This window comes from Prunus avium, chromosome 5 (assembly GCF_965620075.1).
Source record: "Prunus avium chromosome 5, drPruAviu1.hap1.1, whole genome shotgun sequence".
Classification (NCBI taxonomy): domain Eukaryota; kingdom Viridiplantae; phylum Streptophyta; class Magnoliopsida; order Rosales; family Rosaceae; genus Prunus; species Prunus avium.
The window spans coordinates 17,302,898-17,322,690 of NC_142288.1; the positions used below are offsets into that span (position 1 = coordinate 17,302,898).

General features: G+C 36.2%; 3 protein-coding genes across 7 annotated transcripts; 1 reads left to right on the plus strand and 2 right to left on the minus strand.

The window, feature by feature from the left end:
- Positions 1-419: 419 nt before the first annotated feature.
- Positions 420-6,107, minus strand: LOC110766168 (phragmoplastin DRP1E). Its single transcript, XM_021969449.2, has 15 exons — positions 5,705-6,107; positions 5,544-5,607; positions 4,886-4,993; positions 4,308-4,409; positions 3,938-3,988; positions 3,769-3,830; positions 3,058-3,148; positions 2,871-2,935; positions 2,500-2,694; positions 2,267-2,386; positions 2,109-2,179; positions 1,555-1,780; positions 1,306-1,356; positions 844-1,215; positions 420-679 (listed from the first exon to the last, which is right to left on the minus strand). Exons 1-15 carry the CDS (start codon positions 5,840-5,842, stop codon positions 554-556), a joined length of 1,842 nt encoding a protein of 613 aa, XP_021825141.2. The 5' UTR covers positions 5,843-6,107; the 3' UTR covers positions 420-553.
- A 2,545-nt stretch (positions 6,108-8,652) lies between these two features.
- On the plus strand, positions 8,653-11,308 carry LOC110745555 (increased DNA methylation 1-like). Of its 5 annotated transcripts, none has more exons than XM_088253346.1 (5): positions 8,653-8,769; positions 9,103-9,250; positions 9,620-9,706; positions 9,825-9,941; positions 10,802-11,308. In XM_088253346.1, exons 2-4 carry the CDS (start codon positions 9,117-9,119, stop codon positions 9,907-9,909), a joined length of 306 nt encoding a protein of 101 aa, XP_088109472.1. In that variant the 5' UTR covers positions 8,653-8,769; positions 9,103-9,116; the 3' UTR covers positions 9,910-9,941; positions 10,802-11,308. The 5 variants fall into 5 exon arrangements, with proteins under 5 accessions (XP_088109472.1, XP_088109473.1, XP_088109469.1 ...); XM_088253347.1 differs by having other exon boundaries at positions 9,106-9,250; XM_088253343.1 differs by lacking the exon at positions 8,653-8,769 and adding an exon at positions 8,777-9,008.
- A 2,458-nt stretch (positions 11,309-13,766) lies between these two features.
- Positions 13,767-15,863, minus strand: LOC110766139 (putative purine permease 11). Its single transcript, XM_021969402.2, has 2 exons — positions 15,265-15,863; positions 13,767-15,092 (listed from the first exon to the last, which is right to left on the minus strand). Exons 1-2 carry the CDS (start codon positions 15,296-15,298, stop codon positions 14,005-14,007), a joined length of 1,122 nt encoding a protein of 373 aa, XP_021825094.2. The 5' UTR covers positions 15,299-15,863; the 3' UTR covers positions 13,767-14,004.
- Between the last annotated feature and the right edge of the window lie 3,930 nt (positions 15,864-19,793).

Below are 19,793 nucleotides of genomic sequence, written 5' to 3' on the forward strand. Positions count from 1 at the left end.
ATACAACACCAATATTTTACCATGTCATCTCATGTTATGAACATCAGTATGTTCAGCTAACCGGTTATATTGTGTTCATGGTGTGCCCATAGGTTTGAAGGCTATCATCCTTGTTTCAGTCATAGATGAAGCACATAGTTTCTTTCAAAAACAAATATTCTAAGTGGAGTGTAGACCGAGCAACTTCAAGGCCCCATACTTAATAAGAATAATTCTTATGATATCTATCGTTACATATATTCTATATCCTACCTGTTTTCTTTTGTTAGCTTCCTAAGTTTACCCTTTTAGGGTGAGTGAAGTTGAAGAATCCTTGTACCGTACGAGCCTCCACCGTGGTGACAATGTACAAGGCCCTAGAGTGCCATTATATAGAGAATTACCAGAAGGTAACCATTTTGTTCATCAGATCCCAAAACTTGAGAATTACTTTCAATTTGCTTCTGTTTAATTGAAAATATATATAATGTACCAGAAACAACTATACTTGATTGTATTCGTGATTACTTATCCTAAAAAGAGATTACGAAAAATTCATTCATGTTTAATTTAATCAGGACCATGAGACTGAGTCAATCTCATCCCTTGCAGACTTGTACAATTCAAGCCTCTTGGCACATTGTTGCCTCCTTTCCATCACTTCGGGATTCTCACCCAGCAATTGTGCAAGCTGCCTTCCCTACAGGAAATAACAAAACTCAATCAGCCAAACATCATCAATTTTTTGTTCTGATTCATATACACATGTATATCTATGCATCTGTGTGTATATGTAAATGTATTTGGAGGGGGACGGAGGGGGGGAGAGAGAGAGAGAGAGAGGAGGGTATATTGTCAGATTACCTCCTTTTTGCCCAATTGGATATAGAAGTCATCGAGCAAAGACCGCTTAGCCTCCCTCACTTGACAATGAACAACAGCCTTCGGGATAGAATTCTTAAGTGTCTCTGACACCATCCCTACATAGGAGGAAACATTGGATCCTATCCTGTGGAAGTGGCCCTCTGCATATCGATCATCGGAAGCAGCAGATGGATTTCCTCCCACCTTCTCCACTTCTTGAGGGAGTTTCCGAAAGAAATCCACAGTCAGATAAGAGGATTCCATGTCCACCAAACGCAAAGTCGTATTCTTGCTGTCTTCACGAAACCTCTCCAACGCTTCATTGGCAGCTGCTGCCAATTCCGCTTGAAGAGTTGGAAAGCGTTTCAACTCCTGTTTCATTCCAAAATATAACCTATAACTTTCCCCATTATTAAGACCATTAATACTGTGAAATGAAGCGTATGGATTACAACTTTGAACCTGAGTTTCTGCAATTGACCTTCTTACAATTTCCTTCAAAATAAAGTGAACCTGCAGTATTGGATTACTGATTAAGAAAACAAAATTCTGCAGTTCAATAACTGGTTAATTGTCCATGTGCACAAAATTGAAATCAATTCTGTTTGTAAGCTGCAGAAACAAAACCTATGCTATATAGCTAGTTAGGCACTAACCCAACCTAGGAAACCAACCCACCGAGGACAAGAAAATCGAATGGTGAACACTTACGGCATCTACAGAAGCTTCAGATGGGCCTCTGAAATAATTAAGTGAACTGTCAATGAGGCGCCGATAACCTTGCTCCGGTGCAATTAGATGAGGTTGGTATCCATCTGCCTCTGAAACCACTTTCCTTACATTTTGAAGTGAAAGATGACGGTCAAAAGGCAGCCTCTTCAGAGCAACAGGGAGCTGGTGGTCAAATACTGCAAATATCCGATCGCCACCAGGTCGTCTGCAGAAACAGTAAAATTTTGTTATCTACTTTTTTCATGCAACATAATATTGTGATACCAGCTGTTATCATATCGAAATTTGCTGCACAGGCTTTCTGAGAGCCACCCAGCCATAAAGAACTCGTGAATTCAGAAGAACTTTCAGTCTAATGAAAACATAACACAAAACCGAAAGACCATTAGAATCAAAGAAAGAAATCCTTTGAACAGGTCCACATGTGTTCAATCACAAATGGATTGTGAAGATTATATCATATTTGGCCACAAAATAAAACATTCAACATGTCCTATTTATATTTGTTAAGTAAAGAAAAAAGGATGTCTTACCCTCCATCCAAATGCTCCTTAAATATCTGGTCAAATGCCCGGCACAACTCTAAGATGGTATATAACTGTGCCTGATACATATGTACAAATTAACTTCAGATGTTAAACCTAAACCAAATAACATCCCAATATGAATGAATAGATCATAAGTTCCTCACCCCTGCATCAATAGCAACAGGTCTACCAAGATAATCCAACTCGGCTTCAAGTTCACCAATGCTTTTGTTGATCAAAGATGCAATTCCTGGAATGCGAGCTTTAATTACAGACTCTAAATGCTGAAATCATATGAAAAACTATATATTAACCCACAATTTCTATTTAAGAACTAAGAAAATTAGATGTAGAAATTGAGCTATCATAACATTAATACATAGGTGAGAGGAAAAACCTTTGAGAGAAGTTTTGCAAGATATTCTGACCCCATTTTGCTTGCCAAATGTCCATAATCAGGACTGGAGGAAAAAAACTCACGCTCCCTCCGCCTGGCAGCAATCATATCGACGTTTTTATTAATATCAACTTGTGAACGGTTCACAATTCCAACCCAAGGGTGTTGAAGCCGATAAGACCTTCCTTCGAGAACCTAACTCAATGTAAAGAAAACGTTATGGTGAAAGAGTAGTTTATCGGATTACTCTATGTACAAAATATGTTCTAACATACCCCTCTCCCAACACATTAACAACCACTATCTAGCGCTAAACACTCAAATATTCAATAATTCAAGCTGCTTGGCATAATAAAATCAAGAAGTCTTACATCCAAAGCATTTGTTCCCTTATCCATTAAATCAAGCTTTGTCAACACACCAAATGTCCTTTCACCTATGAAAGAAACGTACAAACTCAGTGCATAAATAGAAGCAGAAAACGGTATTTATAACACATGGACCATACAAGGTTATAGAGTTGAATGATACAATAGAAAAATTGTTCAGGAAGGATACCTGCAGGATCAACTTGTCTAGCGATCCTTATAGCATCAGATGTTGCTATGTCTTGATTGGCTGGAGTTATTGCCAGGATGATGCAGTTAGGCTGCAACCAAGAGCATATATTCATAAAAAATACAGAATAAAACAAAACTTAGCTTGTAAAGAACTTCAAGGCAAAAGTCTATCCAGAATTGTGATAAATGGTAAAAATAACCTAGGAAATTTATGAAATGAAATCATTGCTACAACATAGACATGCAAGACAAATCTAACCTATTGGTACAAATCACTACAAAATACATCTTGTTTTAATAAATGCAAAATAAAGGATTGGAGAGAAGAAAATTTTGGAAAATACAAATGCTCCATCGCATCAAAATAGGGGCTCAATTGACAAATTTGAGAAACTTTAACTTTGACAATGATCTGTTGTAAATTAGAGAATGTTAGAGGGAATATTCAAGTTTACTATAGGATAAATATATTTACCACTCAAACCTGGACTTAACGAAGCTAAACGATGGCACTGATTACATGCTTACTGTGCTAAGCATGAATTATTATTAAATTACTCGACAGAAAAGACATGACAGCGGCTGACGCAGTTTCTGACTCTTAACTTTTCATTGTTCTAAGATAGTATTATAATTGCATAAATAGCGAATATGTACAATGGAAAACTTCTAATCTATGAATTGAGGGGGAAAAGAAACTCTGCATTACCTTCTCAATAAAAGAACGAACCATGTTTTCAATGTCTTGAACAATACTCTCTGGCTGCCCCTCTGTCAATAAGAAACATTTACAATTAGATATTCAATAAATGAAAAATATATAACATCAAAACCACCATTTTAATTTGGAATCAATGGCAACAAGTACAAAAGTATACCTACAGCAACCTTGGTTAAACCAGGCAAATCTATCAATGTTAGATTGACAACTGCCAAAAAGATAAGCTGTGATTGTCAGATAGCAGAATGAATTACAGAGCAATAATGAAACACTTTCATTTATCAAGGAAAATAAAAAAATTCTTCTTGGCCTTGCACAATTTAGGATATCAAAGTCACACTTTTCACCTAGTATAAGTTATAACCATCAAATAGAATGAAAATTCTGTTAATATATATATAAAAATACACTCTATATCTGCAATCTCAAATGATGCTGCCAATAGATAACATGCACCAAAACAGAACAAAGAATATAATAGTGCTTCATAATCATAATCACATCTAATCAAATATATAATATGTTACCATTAGGGGAGTAGATACTGAGATGAATAGGAACATGAGAAATCTGTTTCGACCTCCCAGTGATTCTGTCAGTTTCATCCTGAATTTCCTTCCGAATCACAGCTGTTTAAGAAAATAAGAAATAAACAACTGAATATAATATCAACTTTTATTTCAACCCGTACAAAAAGGGCAAACAATTGCACAGTTTTTCTAAATTTGATAGCTCCATTAATTTTAGAATACATGTTCAAGCATTAAGCGATTCAAATGCCAAATTAACCAAATAGAAAAGTTAAAAAATGATAAGAGGCTATTCAAAAGTACAAGTAATGTAACAAAATTGGTGATTGGCATGATGTTAGTATCTTCCTGTAGATAATCAAGTTCTTGTTTTATCACTCATACCGAGTTACCAAACACCCTTTTTTTCCCATGACAATCTACTATTCGAATTACATGTAGGAAATGGTCCCAAAATGCTACTCAAATTAGGAGCCTAAATGTATGGTCATAACAGAAGCTCCATCCATAGCAAACAGAAATATAACATTAACAGGAGCTCCATCCATAGCATATCTGGACAACAAATAACATACAGAAATCAGTGAGTCTTTTCTTTTCCATGTGGAGGAACTCAGCATACTCCTGCATCCCCTGTTCTGTCTTATGCAGCTGCAAGACCAATGGTCTCCTCGTCACAATCCCTGCAAACCAAAGAACACAGCAGCTTCATGTACTTGACAACGAAGAGGGAGCAAAGTAGAGCATAAATTAGTTTTGAAGCCTTTTGTGTCTCCTCGTGTATATTCTAATGAAAAAACAAATTCAAACATCGAACAAGTAATTTTAAATTGCTTAGTTTCACTTCGTTGACTTTTATTTTTTCGTATGTTGACAAATACCTGACTTTTCTTTTAACATTTTCTTTTTTGTTTCATTTTCTTGCCTCTGCTTTCTCAAGACCCAAAAAGCGCAAAATTGAAAATTAACAATCAGCAGAGCAAACCTTCTGAGTGGCCGTGTGATATTGTAATCAAAAGGTAAATTCAAACCATAATTTAAGCAATTTTAAATTGCTTACCTTGACTCAGTTGACTATTACTCCTCTAAGTTGAAAAGTAGTTGACTTGTTTTAATATTATTTTGTTTTCGTTTTCGTTTTCTTTCCTCCGCTTTCTCAAGAGCCAAACAGCGAAAAATTGAAAATCAATAATCAGAAAGCAAATATACGATTCACCATGGCATAAACCTAACCTGATCCTCTAGGAAGAAAATCACGCCCAACAATGCTCTCTAACACCGACGACTTTCCAGAGCTCTGCATCCACAACAAAACACACCACTAACTTCACATAGCCAAACAACAACAAAAAAAAACACGACTGAGCGAGTGCGTAGAGAGACGAGTGAGAGACCTGGCCTCCGACGACGGCAACGGAAGGAAGAGACTCCCAGAGAGTAGGCAAAGCAGAGTCCCCGCCATAGTCACCGAGGACCGTGCAGGCCCTCTGAATTCGATTGACGAGGCCTATCAAGCCCTCCATGGTCGCCATTTGAGGAAGCGCCGAAGCAGCGGCGGTTGGGGGAGCGAGAGAGACGACGAAAACGCACGCAGCGAGAGTGAGAGAGAGAACGAGGTAGAAGAAGGCAGTGGTGATGAAGAGGAAAGCTATTTTTGCTAATTTTGTTGGAATAAAATGAATTTATGCAAATTGGGAAATTTATTGATGGATTGATCTTCTGTTTTTGGAAGAGACAGTGAGTGAGTTGGTGGTGAGTGGTTTGTTCGTGTGTGGCGAGGTCTCTTTCCCTTGACTAATTTTGAATTCAGTCAATGCATTTTCTTTTTCTTTTTTCCGGTTTGCTGAGGTGTTTTATGTTTATTTTAGATTCGTTTTATCTTTTTGGTCTTTTTTCTACAATTTGTCGTTTCCTTTTACGTCTATATCTTTGTAGAGGAATTCCATCGCTATCCTACTATCCAAGAGCGGTTTTTTAGACATCGGTACAAACTTAAATAACGGGGATAGTACTGTTTTACTATTTCCGACTAATAACATAAGGACACATGGAAAAATTATTCTACGTGTCATTGTGTTATTGATCAGGGTTGAAAAAGGATCCTATCTCTATTACATGAATAAAGAAAAAGTTCGGTAAGTCACGGTAGCACGCCTGATTAACAAAGGCAGAAGGTCTTAAAAGTGAAATTTTCGAAACCCCCGAAATGCCCTTGGAATAATTAAAATGCTTAGGCACAGTGATTTAATTCATTAAGGGTAAATAAGAAATAAAACAAACAATTAAACAGAATTTAAATATTAGAAAATAAAAAACACACAAAAACCACCGAAAGCAGTTCTTATCAGTTTCTTCCACGTTCTCTCTTTAGCAGTTGACAATTACAAAATTACGTTCACTTTTTCTGATCTCTCTCTAAACTCTCTCTCATTCCATCACAAATGATGTTCATCATGCTTCACGGTAGGTAAATCAGAAGGCCTGCTACCCTCTCTGCTCCACTTTTTACAAAACAAATGAGAAACCAAAAGCAAACCAAAATGCATATAATTTACGTGAAAACATGGTTGAAACTTTCTAAACATAAGCTCTAGACTCTTTAGTGGTTGGTCGACCTGAAATGTTCACCTTAGTCTTTCGATTGTTTTTGTCAGTGGATATGTGCTCAATTGCCTTTTGGAGGTTCTTGAATTCTTCAGCTACAAACCACTACCACTTCCTGCAAAACCATAGAAATGAAATCATTATGTGCAAGAGAAACACAAAGAGAGAAATGAAATGAAATGAATGAAAGCCATATCAGAATTCTATCCAGATTATTTACTCTAACCTTCTACTTCCTGCATGTATGTGAGACAGGTTTTTAAACTATTCCCCAATTGAACCACCAAATATCTGAATAAGAAAGCCAAAACAGAAAAAACATTGCACAAAGGATGAAGACAGTATTGCTGCATGCATACCTGAGTATAATTGGATAAAGAAACTTTTTTTTTTATCGAATTGGATAAATAATCTAGAAGTAATGCTGCGTGGTTTTCTTTGTGAAAGGAACCGCCATGTGCGTGGGTTTGTACAGGTTTTTTAACAGCACTCTTGTTCTTTTTTTCTTTTCTTTTTCACTGCACTTCCTTTTTTCCTTTTGTTTATTTCATTTTTTTTACTTACACATACGGAATCAAAACTTATGAAAATTTCATGGTAAAATTTGTAATCAAATACCCTCATAATTAGGAATCATATCAACTAAGGGGGAGTAGTTGATCTGATTCCAATACCTTATTCCCAAATTCCCACAAGTTAATCCCCAAGTTGATCCAATCTGCAATCTGCAAGCTATTATTCCCAATATTAGTTGACTAGCTTTTATCAGGTTCTAATTATTTACTCATATGGTGGTGTCATTGTGTCGTGTCAAATATTGGTACTCTTAGCTTCAATCACTAGAGGAGAGAGAGAGAGAGAGAGAGGGGGGCAGTGACACCTGAGCAGTGAATCCTCCTTCAACCCAAGTTGGGCGGGCAGCCAAATCCAACCTCAACCCAAAATCTGAACCATATTTTTATCTCCAACTTCATTATTCTCTATGTAAATTTCAAAGACCTAACCATTTTACAATCATTCAGAATACTCCATTTTACAATCAATTTCTCTTCTCATAATACCCTTCTTCCTCAACCACAATATTAGAATGAACCATTATTATAATGGCAAATGCACCAAACATTGTTGCCCCTTCATAATCAATGCGCGTTTAGGTGTGGATACCTGTCTCGCACATGTTCATGTTCTTGTCCTCGTGTAATTATATCATTGCGTGCGAAATCTTGCTTCCACACTGGACATACTAAAACTCAAGTTTGGCTTGTTTTATTAAACCAACTGAGGACAACTTGACTTGTTTCTATTACGAGCCGAGAGCCAAATCCAAACTAAGTCCGAACCCGATAGTAGATCAAAACTCATACTGAAAGAGATCCCAAAGTCGAATGAAAGCTACTACAATAACATGGGAGTGAGTAGTTGCAAGGTTAATCTTAAATAGGGTCGACATTTTCGCCAGCCGGACCAGACCCAAAATTAAAATGGGGCTCTTTCACATTGAGTTATTTGCGGTTGCTCCAATTTACACATGCCTGAACCTGATACGGCTAATTATCCACCTATCCCAGAAAATTGATCTTTATCCGTTTACAATTTGTTTGTCACACCACAGCACAGTACGAAACATGTGCAGCTACAAGAGCAAAAGCCAAAAAGGAATCGCCAGACACAAGTAAGAAACATGTGATATGTGACTCTCGGTAATATCGCCTGTAGTCCTATAAATACCCATCTCATTAGTAGCCCATAGACTCACCCTACAATACAAGCTGCCCGCCGCATCGGAGAAGTGGAGGCGTTGCGTTTGAGAGTCTCGACCTGTCGTCTCCCTAGCACGTCTTCTTCTGCGTGACAGGTAGTATCTTTGGCTCTCTGTGCTGCCATCATCTCCCACCAAACCCAAGCTAGCTTCATATATATCTCTCCCTTCCATCAAACCCTAGCTTCACATATCTCTCCCTGCTAGCAAACCCTAGCTAGCTTCATATATCTCTCCCTGGAATTAAGATGATTCATGTTTGTGTGTGTGTGCGTGTCAAAAACAGTATGGCCAACAAAAATCTGACCTCATGATACATATCTTGAGCAGATCTGGTTGGATACTCTCATTTTCATCATAATCTTCTCTCTTCTCTCTTATATATATGTATTTATACCTTAATTAATTTGTAAATCTTCTTCCTGAAAGGAGACTTTGTGAGCATGGAGGGGACTCCGAAAGACACCGTCAGTAGGTACAAGATCATGAACGGAAGAAAGTCCAAACAGAAATTGTTAGTTCAAGAGGCTGTATTAAGCATCAATGTTATCGAATTGGAGATTCACCAGATAATTAGGTATTATATAAACTGTTGATTAAGAAAGTAGTGTCTATATACATGATCCTCTCAATCTTTTTCTCTCTATAATCTAACATTGAATTCTTTTTCGATATACTGATGACCAAATACTTATTTTTTCCTTTTCGCTTTATCAGAACCAAGGTTTGGATAGAGACCAATATTGACAGACACATTGGAATAAATGTATACAACCTTGGGTGTTAAAAAAAATTCTTAGTTATTTTGTCTTTGTTCATTTTTTCTAAAGTTACTGTGTGAAGAACCATAAATAGTTATGGGTAGTTACCATTACACTCACTGGCCACTTTACCACCAAATTCAAGAGATTATGTGTTGAATGATTGTAAAATCTTTCGTTTTCAGGTCATGTTTCTCTCGGATAAATTTCAAAGGTAAAAATACTGCTATCCTAGAGAAGGACGATGAAATCATCTCTGCAGCATCTATAAGGTATTATTCGTCACGTTTTTGTCACAAACATGCATATGTGTATTGGTACATAATATTTCACTAATTATAATTAGAAATGCTTCTTTTCCTGCTAACTACCTCTATTTTCAATGTACAGAATACATGGAACAAGGATGGCGGAGATGCCATTTGTGGCAACCCAACAGAAGTTTGGGAGAAAAGGATTGCTTCAAAAGTGGTAACTAGTTGCCATTGAATCTATAACAATTTACATGTAAGTGTTTCTAAGCATGGACATTGGACTATAAAATAAAATTGAAAAGCTTACTAATCTTTTCTGAAAAAATCTTATTATTTGTTTTGTAAAACTTGCAATTTTCTATGTTGGTATGTGTGCTTAGAATGGCGAAAATAACATCTGCAGGTCTCCATTTAATTATCTTCCTAATCTAAACCATATACACCAAACCATAAATTGCTGACCGCAAGCCCTAAAATAATATCGGTTTAGCCTAAGCATAGTCTAACCTCGAAAATTATGCATATGACCCTATATTTCTCATTTTCACCTCTCATAATTATGTTTGTATACTTCATTGGCGTTCTAGTGAAGACCTAATTGAAGATGCTTTGTCAGAACTTGCATCTCAACTATATAATGGCGATATGTATCGAGATATTGATGCATTTTGCCGTTAGTGTGTCGATATATTTTCAAGAGCTTTTTGTGGTCGATATACATCTGAATTTGAGGGCTAAATGATAGAAAAAGATCAACATCCTTTGGTGGTAGGAATTCTAGCTATATGGACACTTGGGTAATTAATCAAAAAACAAATTATCATGCTGTATGCTTTATAAAAAAATATAAAAGAAAATTCAATTAGGAAACTTGTACTCAGTCATGCATATAGAAGTTAAGATTTGTTCACAGATTAGAACTAAAATTTCTAGCTACATATAAAAGTATATATGTAGTGGCATGCAATGTATTAGGGTTTCATAAAGTTTCAAACAAAGTTTTTATACTTATACTCATTGTTTTTGTTATTATTAATTTTCTCGAAGTTCTTTGTAAAAAAAAATTGTCAAAGTTTCCATCATATTGATATTTTGACTTGTTTATTTCAACAGAAGACAAGCTGATTTGTGAGTGTGACTCTAAAACTGAAAGCAAAGGAAGAAATAGTTTTAATAATCAGAGTATACAAGCAGGCCCCCTAGAAGATAAGCGTATGCAATATTCAGAACCAGGAACTTGGTTGAACTGAGCAAATGGCATAAGTGCTGCAAGCTCAAATAGGAATTGGCAATTCGTAAGGCGAAAACGAGGCCCCGCTCTCCTAAGAATGGGGCTAATGAAGACAAGCACATAACATCAGTATTTGTCTCAAGTAATATATCCAATATTCCAAAACAGGAATAAGATTACGTTGATCAAATGGCTCTACTTGGTGCAGCTGCAAACTCAACTGGGAACAAGAATGATGTTACCTTGATTGAATGGCTGAATGAAGTGGGGGCAACAAGCTCAACTGGGAATTTGCAATTGGCAAGGCAAAAAGGTTATCCTCCTAAAAATATCTATGTAATTGTATAATAATTCCTTACTTATGTAAGTAAAAAATTTTTGGCCCCCAACATCTAAACTTTTCTTTGTTTGAGTTCTATGTTGGCGTTGTGGTTAACATGGTGAAAGTAGCGCCATTTCCAGTCTTCGTTAAATTTATCTTGCTAATCTAACCATAGGCACTAATCTAAACCCTAGATTCTTGACCATAAACCGTTAAACATCGACGCTTTTAGCCGAAGCATATTGTATAGCACCCTAGCTACTTCCATGTTATACATGAGGATCCCTACAAAGACCTCAAAACAATCCCCTAGAGCCTATTGTATCACCCTACTTCCCATGAAAGTCTTCAAAAAAGCAATGCCCTAGATTTCTAAACCTTCGTTTACTATAGCTTTAGAGCAAAGGCTAAAGGCAAAGGCCATCAATGTTCGAAATGCAACAAAACTATAGGAACCCAATAGCGACCGATGAGACTGCAAAGCTTTCTCAGTCTGCAAACCCAATAGCGACTTATAGACTGCACCCTTTCTCAATCTGTTCGAGAATCTTTTTATGGGTTTCAAAATAGGATAAGAAAAAAGGCAATCAGATTTCATCATGGTCATGGGACTGGAAATAAAGTGAGGTATTTGAATAGGTGCTTGCCCCATTGCACTTGAGTTCAAACTCCCTCCACGAACATTACAATAGTTTAGAATAAGACTATTGTGACAAAAAAAAAGGGTTTCATTTTTCTTTTCACTAATAATAGTGACGTGTTAGTTTTTTAGCCTTATGTTATATTATTACAATCGATGTGGCAGCCTTATATTACAAGTCAAATATATCTTGGCAGAGAAAATTCAAGAAAAGGTTTCAGATCCTATTGAAGAATGGGGATCAAGGCCACTTAATACCTGTAAGCTTAATTTACGTAAATAACTATAAGCATTATAATCATATAGTGCTTTCCCAAACAACACCATTAAAAACAGTGAGTTATTGCTTACTAAGTTCATAGAAATGGGTAATTTGGTTAAGAAGTTAATCTAAAATAAATCTAGAGTGAAAGAAAATGATTTATGGTGTGTGAATCGTTATAGGTGAAGGATTATCGTCTCTCCTCTTATCCAAGTAAAGTGCTAGCCCACGACTCACATTAATCTTCACATTAAATTTTGTAAATCTTCCTTGTTTGTTCATTACTTTCACTAGAATAGCAAACATGACAACTAAGCAAGCCAGAATTGGAACTTGTCCTAATGCCCTCATGTTTGTAGTTGTTGTCATGGTTGATAGTTTGGCTGAAGTGTCCGTTGCTTCAGACCTATGTCTTGTTGTGGCCTGAAATAGAGAAGCACCGAGATTCTGTGTTTGCTCTGTTCTTTCTCTTTTGTTATTCTATTTGATTGTGTCTTGGACCAGTTTTTAAGGGCTTTTGATGGCTTAAAGTCTTAGAGCTTCCTTACAAACAAGGCGAAAGACAAGTCTCGGCGTTTCTCCATGTACTTGATTCTTCTTGATGAAAAAGTTTGTATGGATGATGTTGAGCTAAGGGCCAGTTTGGCATTGATGTGCTGTGAAAATAATCGCTGTCAGATTTGCTATTAGAGAAATCAACTGTGAGATAAAGCAGTTTGGCGTTTGGTAAACTTTTTGTTAAAAGTGTTGTTGGTATTGATTTCCTCATAATCAGAAAATGATTGTGGCATAATCATTAAACTCAGCGCTTCTTCAAAACTGATTCCTGCATAATCAGAAAATGAAAGCACCTCATTAGCTGCTTTCCCTTATAGCTTTATCTCACAGCAATTTTTAACAATAAGTGATTTTCTCACAGTTTACCAAACGGGCTGGACTTCCCAAATTTTTTTAAAAATCACTACTTATCACCTCAAATAAGCAATGCCAAACGGGCACTAAGTTATATTTGAATGAAAAAGTTTGTTCCTGTCTGAATTCTTAGCTCAACATTAGCCATACAATAAAGTTGAAGTGGATGACTTTAAAATCACAGGTTTTAAACTTTTCTTCTAACTTGGAAGCATCCAAAATTCTCAAAGATTTCGGACTGGTGATGATGCATTTCACTAGTAATTTGACAGAGATGTTTGAGTCCCCTCCACATATTTCGCAGACGCTCCAGAAATCCTGCGTTGAAGTTAATGAAAGAGGCACTGAAGCTGCAATTGTAGCTGCCACAATTCTAACGCGGAGTTGTCTTTCTCGTCCTCATCGGATAAAAATTTACTGGTGTTCAATCTGCCTGCATGCTGATTTATTGAGTGTTGTGTTCATGTCCCGGGAGCTACGCATGAAAACTAAGCAAGCTAGACGTTTATGATGAATTCCCAAATCTTTAACTTGCATTCTGGATGATTTATTTTTATTCTATGTTTTTTTTTCTTCAAACAAATTAATAGTAAAGATTCAGTCATTCTGCATCTTCACACAGATCAATCGTCATGGTTCACTCTTATTTTTCTTTTCTTTCTGCAATTAGCAAATATTCTTTATCTTCTAAAAGAAAAAAAAACTTGTCCAAATCCAGTATAAAGCAGATGATTCAGAAGCTAACATCACATCAAACCCTTGGAGGGATGATGCATCATGGCATCAATAAGTTCATGCTCCTGAAACAGTCTGATCAAAAGCTTTATTGTTGTCATTTCTGGGACATCCAAAATCGACTTCTAACTAAATGTAGTTGACTAAGAATTCTCATTGTAATCTCAAATCAATAAACCTCTAGGGCAGTCCCTGAAATTTAATTGTTATTACTTTATTTTGCCTTCGATTCTGAGACATCTCGATAATTCTGATAGATATAGGAAAGAAAGCCCCAGATTGCCAACAACATCGCCATCACCTTCACCCCGTCCATCTTATCGTGGAAAAATATTACAGCAAGAATGGGAACAAGAGGCAGAGCCAAGGTACTGATGACATTGGAGAACAGAGAAGACACTTCAAAAATCAATCCCAACAAACCCACAGAGGAAATTTGCCATGTCACAGCAGTCCAAAGCAGAGTCATTATATAAGAGACCCTTCCTTGCTTGTATTCCTTCATCTCACTTTCCAAACCCTTCCATTCTCCACTTGCAAAAAGTCCAACTACACAACCACATGTTGCAAAAAATGATGGGTATATTTGCATGTTCAAAACAGTCGAAAATGTCTCCGATTTTATAACCTTCTGGAACGAAAGTTGTACCAGGGAAAGGTACAATGAGTAAGTAGCAGAGGCACCAAGTGTGCATAGGAAACCAGTCACATACTTTCTTTTGGGGATATTATTAGTATTGTTTTCGGAGTCTGCATTGATTGCGAGAAGCGACGCAGCCATGGTAACAAGAACTAAAGAGTTGAGTATAAAAGGAGTGAACTTTTGGGAATTAAGAAAGAAGGAGAAAAATGCATTGAAGGCCAATTGAGTTGCACATAGTAAAGAGTAAGTGGAGACTGGGAGATACAGAAGGCCATACGAATACATCATGTTGTCTCCGGTCAAGAGTAGACCGAACGCGAGGTAGAGCAAGGTAAGAGTAGAGAGCTTTGGTATTTTGGTTGCAGAGGAAGTAGTGCTGTGAACAGGGTTTGTGGTTAACTTGGTTGATGATGGGAAAAAACAGAGGAGAGGAAGAAGAATTGGGAAGCCTGCTGATTGAACAAACGTTGCCATCCATTTGCTATTGCCACCTTTGTCATAGTATAGTCTTCCCAAGAGGGTGGCTGCAGATTGGCCTGTGAGAAGAAAGAGGATGTAGATGATCACCCGAAGCCACCACCGGTAATTGGGAAGCTTCGGCCCGTTGGGAGAAGAATGTAGGCTGGTTTCTCTAGGTGAATCTGGTCTCTGGTTCTCAACTGGTTAAAAGAACACATGTACATTATACATAGAAGTAGGAATTGGAAAACTATTTGAACACAATTTATCAAACACTTGATGAACATAGACAATATCATAATTACTGCAGAAAGCTCAATCAGCCTAGGCATGTTGATGAAAATCGAAAATCGTATTTTTAAGCAAACTAACCTCTGGATTGCAGTTCCAGCTCTTGGGTGTTCATCTTCAAGATTCAAAGAATGAAAAACAATACTTTAGCTGATGAAGGTTGTTACACCGTGCAGGCATAGACTGACTTGGCTAAGATTTTATTTCACATTTGTTTCACCCGGTTCTAATTTTAAGATAACGGCCCTACCAAAAACACCTCCTTATGTGTTCTTAGTGAAACCCGTCTGGAGAGGAGGGACTAACAGTCCCGACCCAAGCGACTAGCAACCAACCCCACCCATGCTCCCCACAACCACCGACCCCCCAAGTGGCACGACCACCAGCCACAACCACCCAAGATGGAGAAGACAAAATAGAAGAGGAAGAGAAGAGAGAAAATAAAATTTTCAAAAAAAAAAAGAGGAGAAGGAGAAGACAGAATAGAAGAGGAATAAGAGAGAAAGAGAAGAGAAAAGTAGACAGAAGAAGAGGAGAGAGGATGGAGAAGAAGAAGATGAAAGAGATGAAGAGAGGAAGAAGAAGAAAGGGAAGCAGAGAGAAAGACGAGGAAGAAGGGAAAAGAGAGAGAGAAGAAAAGTCAAAAAAATATTTAAAAAATTTAGTCTTAGTCCAATCAAATAAAGTGTTATCCAGCTTATGATAGGCCAAAACAATCCCAATATTTAGTTCAATCCATAACAATCGGCTGTAGCCCATAAAGTCTTAGACAGTGATATGATATATCCATATATAACACTATTGTTAAAATTGTCAAAATTGGCTAGCTTTAAGTCTAAATTAGAAAATAAAGTCCAAATGGTGTAAGATTCGTGTAAGTAACAAAGTCCTACAGATAAAGAACAATGTGAACGGAGTTGTATTATTCACACTCTCATGTTCATGGTGTCAAGCGGGTACTTCCATGTCATGTGCATGTATATCGTCATCGTCCGTATGTAACACATGACATATTTTAACTCGGCTACAAATTATGCAGAATTTTCGATGTTCAAATTATGTACAGATTAAATATCTATAATGTTTAAAGAAGCATGTGGATACACAAAAAGGTTTTTAGTTGCAAATACTGGCTTCAATGTTATGTTTTAATTGACTTGCTGCATATGTTGATGTTTTGGCTTTCCCATTTTACTGGTTTTTTGCTTTTATTTTCTCATATTCATTGAAAGAATTTTTCTGATTGCTACCGAAGCTTCATGTCGATTTATTTCATCCTCTTTAATAAAAATGAAAACAAAGAACAGTAATCTTCATAGAGGTTATCCTTGTCGGCATTTATTTTTCCAGTGAAAATAATTTAATGAGCTACCCAGTGGGTAATCATAGTAATTAATTTTTGTATTAGAAATATAAATAAAATTGGCAGTTAATATAATGATTAATTTTGTAGCTAAATCACAAGGAAACAATATAAGAGACAAAAGAGCCAAATTGTAGAAGTTAGTAAATTAAGCTAAAAAAATAATTCTGGGAGTGCTTCTTGAAGAAGCACATAGCATATGTTTTCTCCAAAAAACGCTTCTATGACTCATAAACACTTTAACATTTTTCCGTCAAAAGTTATCATTAAGCGCTTTTAGCCCTTTCAAAAGCATTCCCAAAGCCCTTAGTTAAATCAGTTAAGCAGTTTGACTCTTTTCAGCTTAGAGGATTCTATTTTCTTTAATTTTGCGGTCCTGCTTTGTGGATTATTTAAGTTGCAATACTACCTTGAATGTTATTATGTTTTGAGCTGGAATGAGATATGTAATTTTAATTGACTTGCTGCTTATGTTGATGTTTTGGTTTCCAATTTTACTCTTCTGATGCTACCAAGGCTCCATGTACATCTATTTCATCCTCTTCTATTATTTTGATACAAAAGATATTGTACTTTAATTTAATCTAAATTACGGGGTGTGTCATTTGAACTCGGGTACAAAATAAAGAGCACATCCACTTTAAACAACTTAACAAAGACAATCTTCCATAAAAATGAAAAATAATAAGAATAATCTTGGTACAGATTAGCCTTGTTGCTAATATGGTGATTTTCCAGCTAATAAAAAGGAAAAATGGAAAACAGTGAATTTTAAAACTTGGATAACGCAAATCCAAGTGCCAGTAAAACTAGTAATTAATTTTGTATTATAAATATAAATTTAAAATTGGCAGATAATATAGTGACTAATTTTGTAGCTAATCCCAAGGAAAAAAATATAAGAGAGAAAAGAGCCAAATTGTAGAAATTAGTAGAATAAGCTAAAAAGATAATTCCGGTGCCAGGAGTTGAACCTGGGATCTCAACCTTAGATAATTTAATGAGCTACACCGGATGCTGTTGTTAATTTGGATATACTAATCTATTTATATCTCAATTTTAGAAGGAAAAAAAAAGGATCAAAACTAGCGAACTACATAAATTAGTAAATTAATCTATTTATATATAGACTTTAGAACCCTTTTGATGCATATTTCTTTGGCTGGCCACCTTCCCCAAAATTTGGTTCCAATTTTACTTGTGCATGCAAATCCTTACACTCATTGACCTGCTCCTGGACCAAACATCTTTTGCCTTCAAAATGTTTTCTTTCACAAACCTACTCCAACCTCTTGTATACACAAAAGCTTTGCTCACTCCTCCAACGGTAATATCTATTTCACACCTTCATAAAGGGACACTTAGTCTTCAACGGTAACACATTCATAAAGGGACACTTAATCTTCAACGTACGGTAATCTCGCTTTTAAACGATAATTTTTTTTTCGATTTAGTGGCGGTTTATAGTATGGCTTTGCTAAGGTTGGCTTAAGCATGAGGTAATTTATTATCTTTGCATGATCTATATGGTTCCCTGATCCAGGAAGTAGGTCAGATCCTTGGTAAGGAGTGATCAAGCATAAATATTGACCTAGTACGTATATGATCTTGTTCTATAAGGTATGATATTATGGAAACCTTAATGCAATCCTTTAGCAACCACCACACCCTATAAAATTTGAAGACATGCGTAAGGGCTTGTAGCTTAAGTGATTAAGAACATTTACCCCTACATTCAAGGTCGTAAGTTCGATTTGCCTTCCCCAATATATCTCTTTAAAAAAAAATAATTAAAAAATAAAAAATGAAAAACCTTGAAGACATGGGGGATAGTCCCCAACAGATACATATATTCTGACTGAAGGAATAATATAGTTTGATTTGGATAAATCACTCCACACAAAAAATAGTAATTAGAAAGCTCAAGGTCCAAGTTTAATTAACTACTTTCATTTTACAAAGTCTATGCACTTGTTATTGAAGAATAATTATACCAAGCATTAATTCAACCGATGAAAATCTCCATCTAGTTGAAGTTTCTTTCATTTGCTACATTTCCTAGATAATATGGTACCTGTGTGTGTAAGTTTCCCCGCTCCTTTTTATAATTTTGGCAACAACAAAAAAATCTTTAGTTCTTAAAATTACTATATTTCATAAAAGAGTGATGAATGTAATTAAGCTTATTGGCCAATGGCGACCATGTCATGCGTTGAACTCCTCACCTTTTACATTATTTCTTAACCTTATCACAGAAGATATTGTAAGCCAAAAATTCATCGCATGTATGTAGGTGTAGCAACTTATTTTTCTTTCTTAATGATTATTTAGACAACTGATTTGGAAATTGTTGATGGTCTTTTTCTGCAGGAGTCCAGACTGTGCAACAACAATGCCCCAAATGACTGTTTGCAGGCACTGTTCGCTTCTTGGCAGCGACTGAACTCTCAATTAATCCAATTGAAAGTTGGATCAGGCTTGAATGTGAGAAACGGGCCCGATCAAGATGTTTTGCGTAGGCATGCCATTATTGAAATTGACTGTCTGCAACCCTACAGAAATAATGGATATTTGTGCTGTATGTGTTGTGTGATGAATTTGCGCCGTTCTTTACTCATAATCAAGCCATTGTGTTCCAAGAGGGATACTGATTCAGATAGGTTTTTTACTTTGCCTCAACTAAGAGGATTTCAACATTCTTTTATTCGTGCGTAGATGGTGGGGTAGATACATGAGGTACATAGCCCAACATAAAAACAAAATTTGTGATCAATGAATCCTAGATTTGAGCTCCAAAACCTTGATTTTGGGCTTAATGGAATTGAATTTGGGCCCAAAAATATGACTTGGACTAAGAAAAACCCTTGATTAGGCTTGGGAAAATCCTGTTTCAGGGTAAGACATCCTAATTCGGGCCTGCCCTTTAAGGTGCTGGCCTTTTTACTAATAATTCATACCAAGAATTTTGCAGAGCAATAACAGTGCGTTTGGATGAGGAAATTTAAAAGTACAAAGGATTTCATAAATGACGGAAATTAATGTTCTAGAATTTGTAAAGTTTCTTGTTTGGGTGATGGATTTAAAACACGGAATTTAACCTTTATTTGTAAAGTTGTCTTTTTTTAAAATTCAATCTCTTGGGATTTTAGAAATGACGGTTTTTAGATAGAATTTAAAGTTGGGATTTATGATCTCCAAATTCCATTTTTTTTCCACGCGGAATTTCTAAATTTCTATGTTTTTTTTA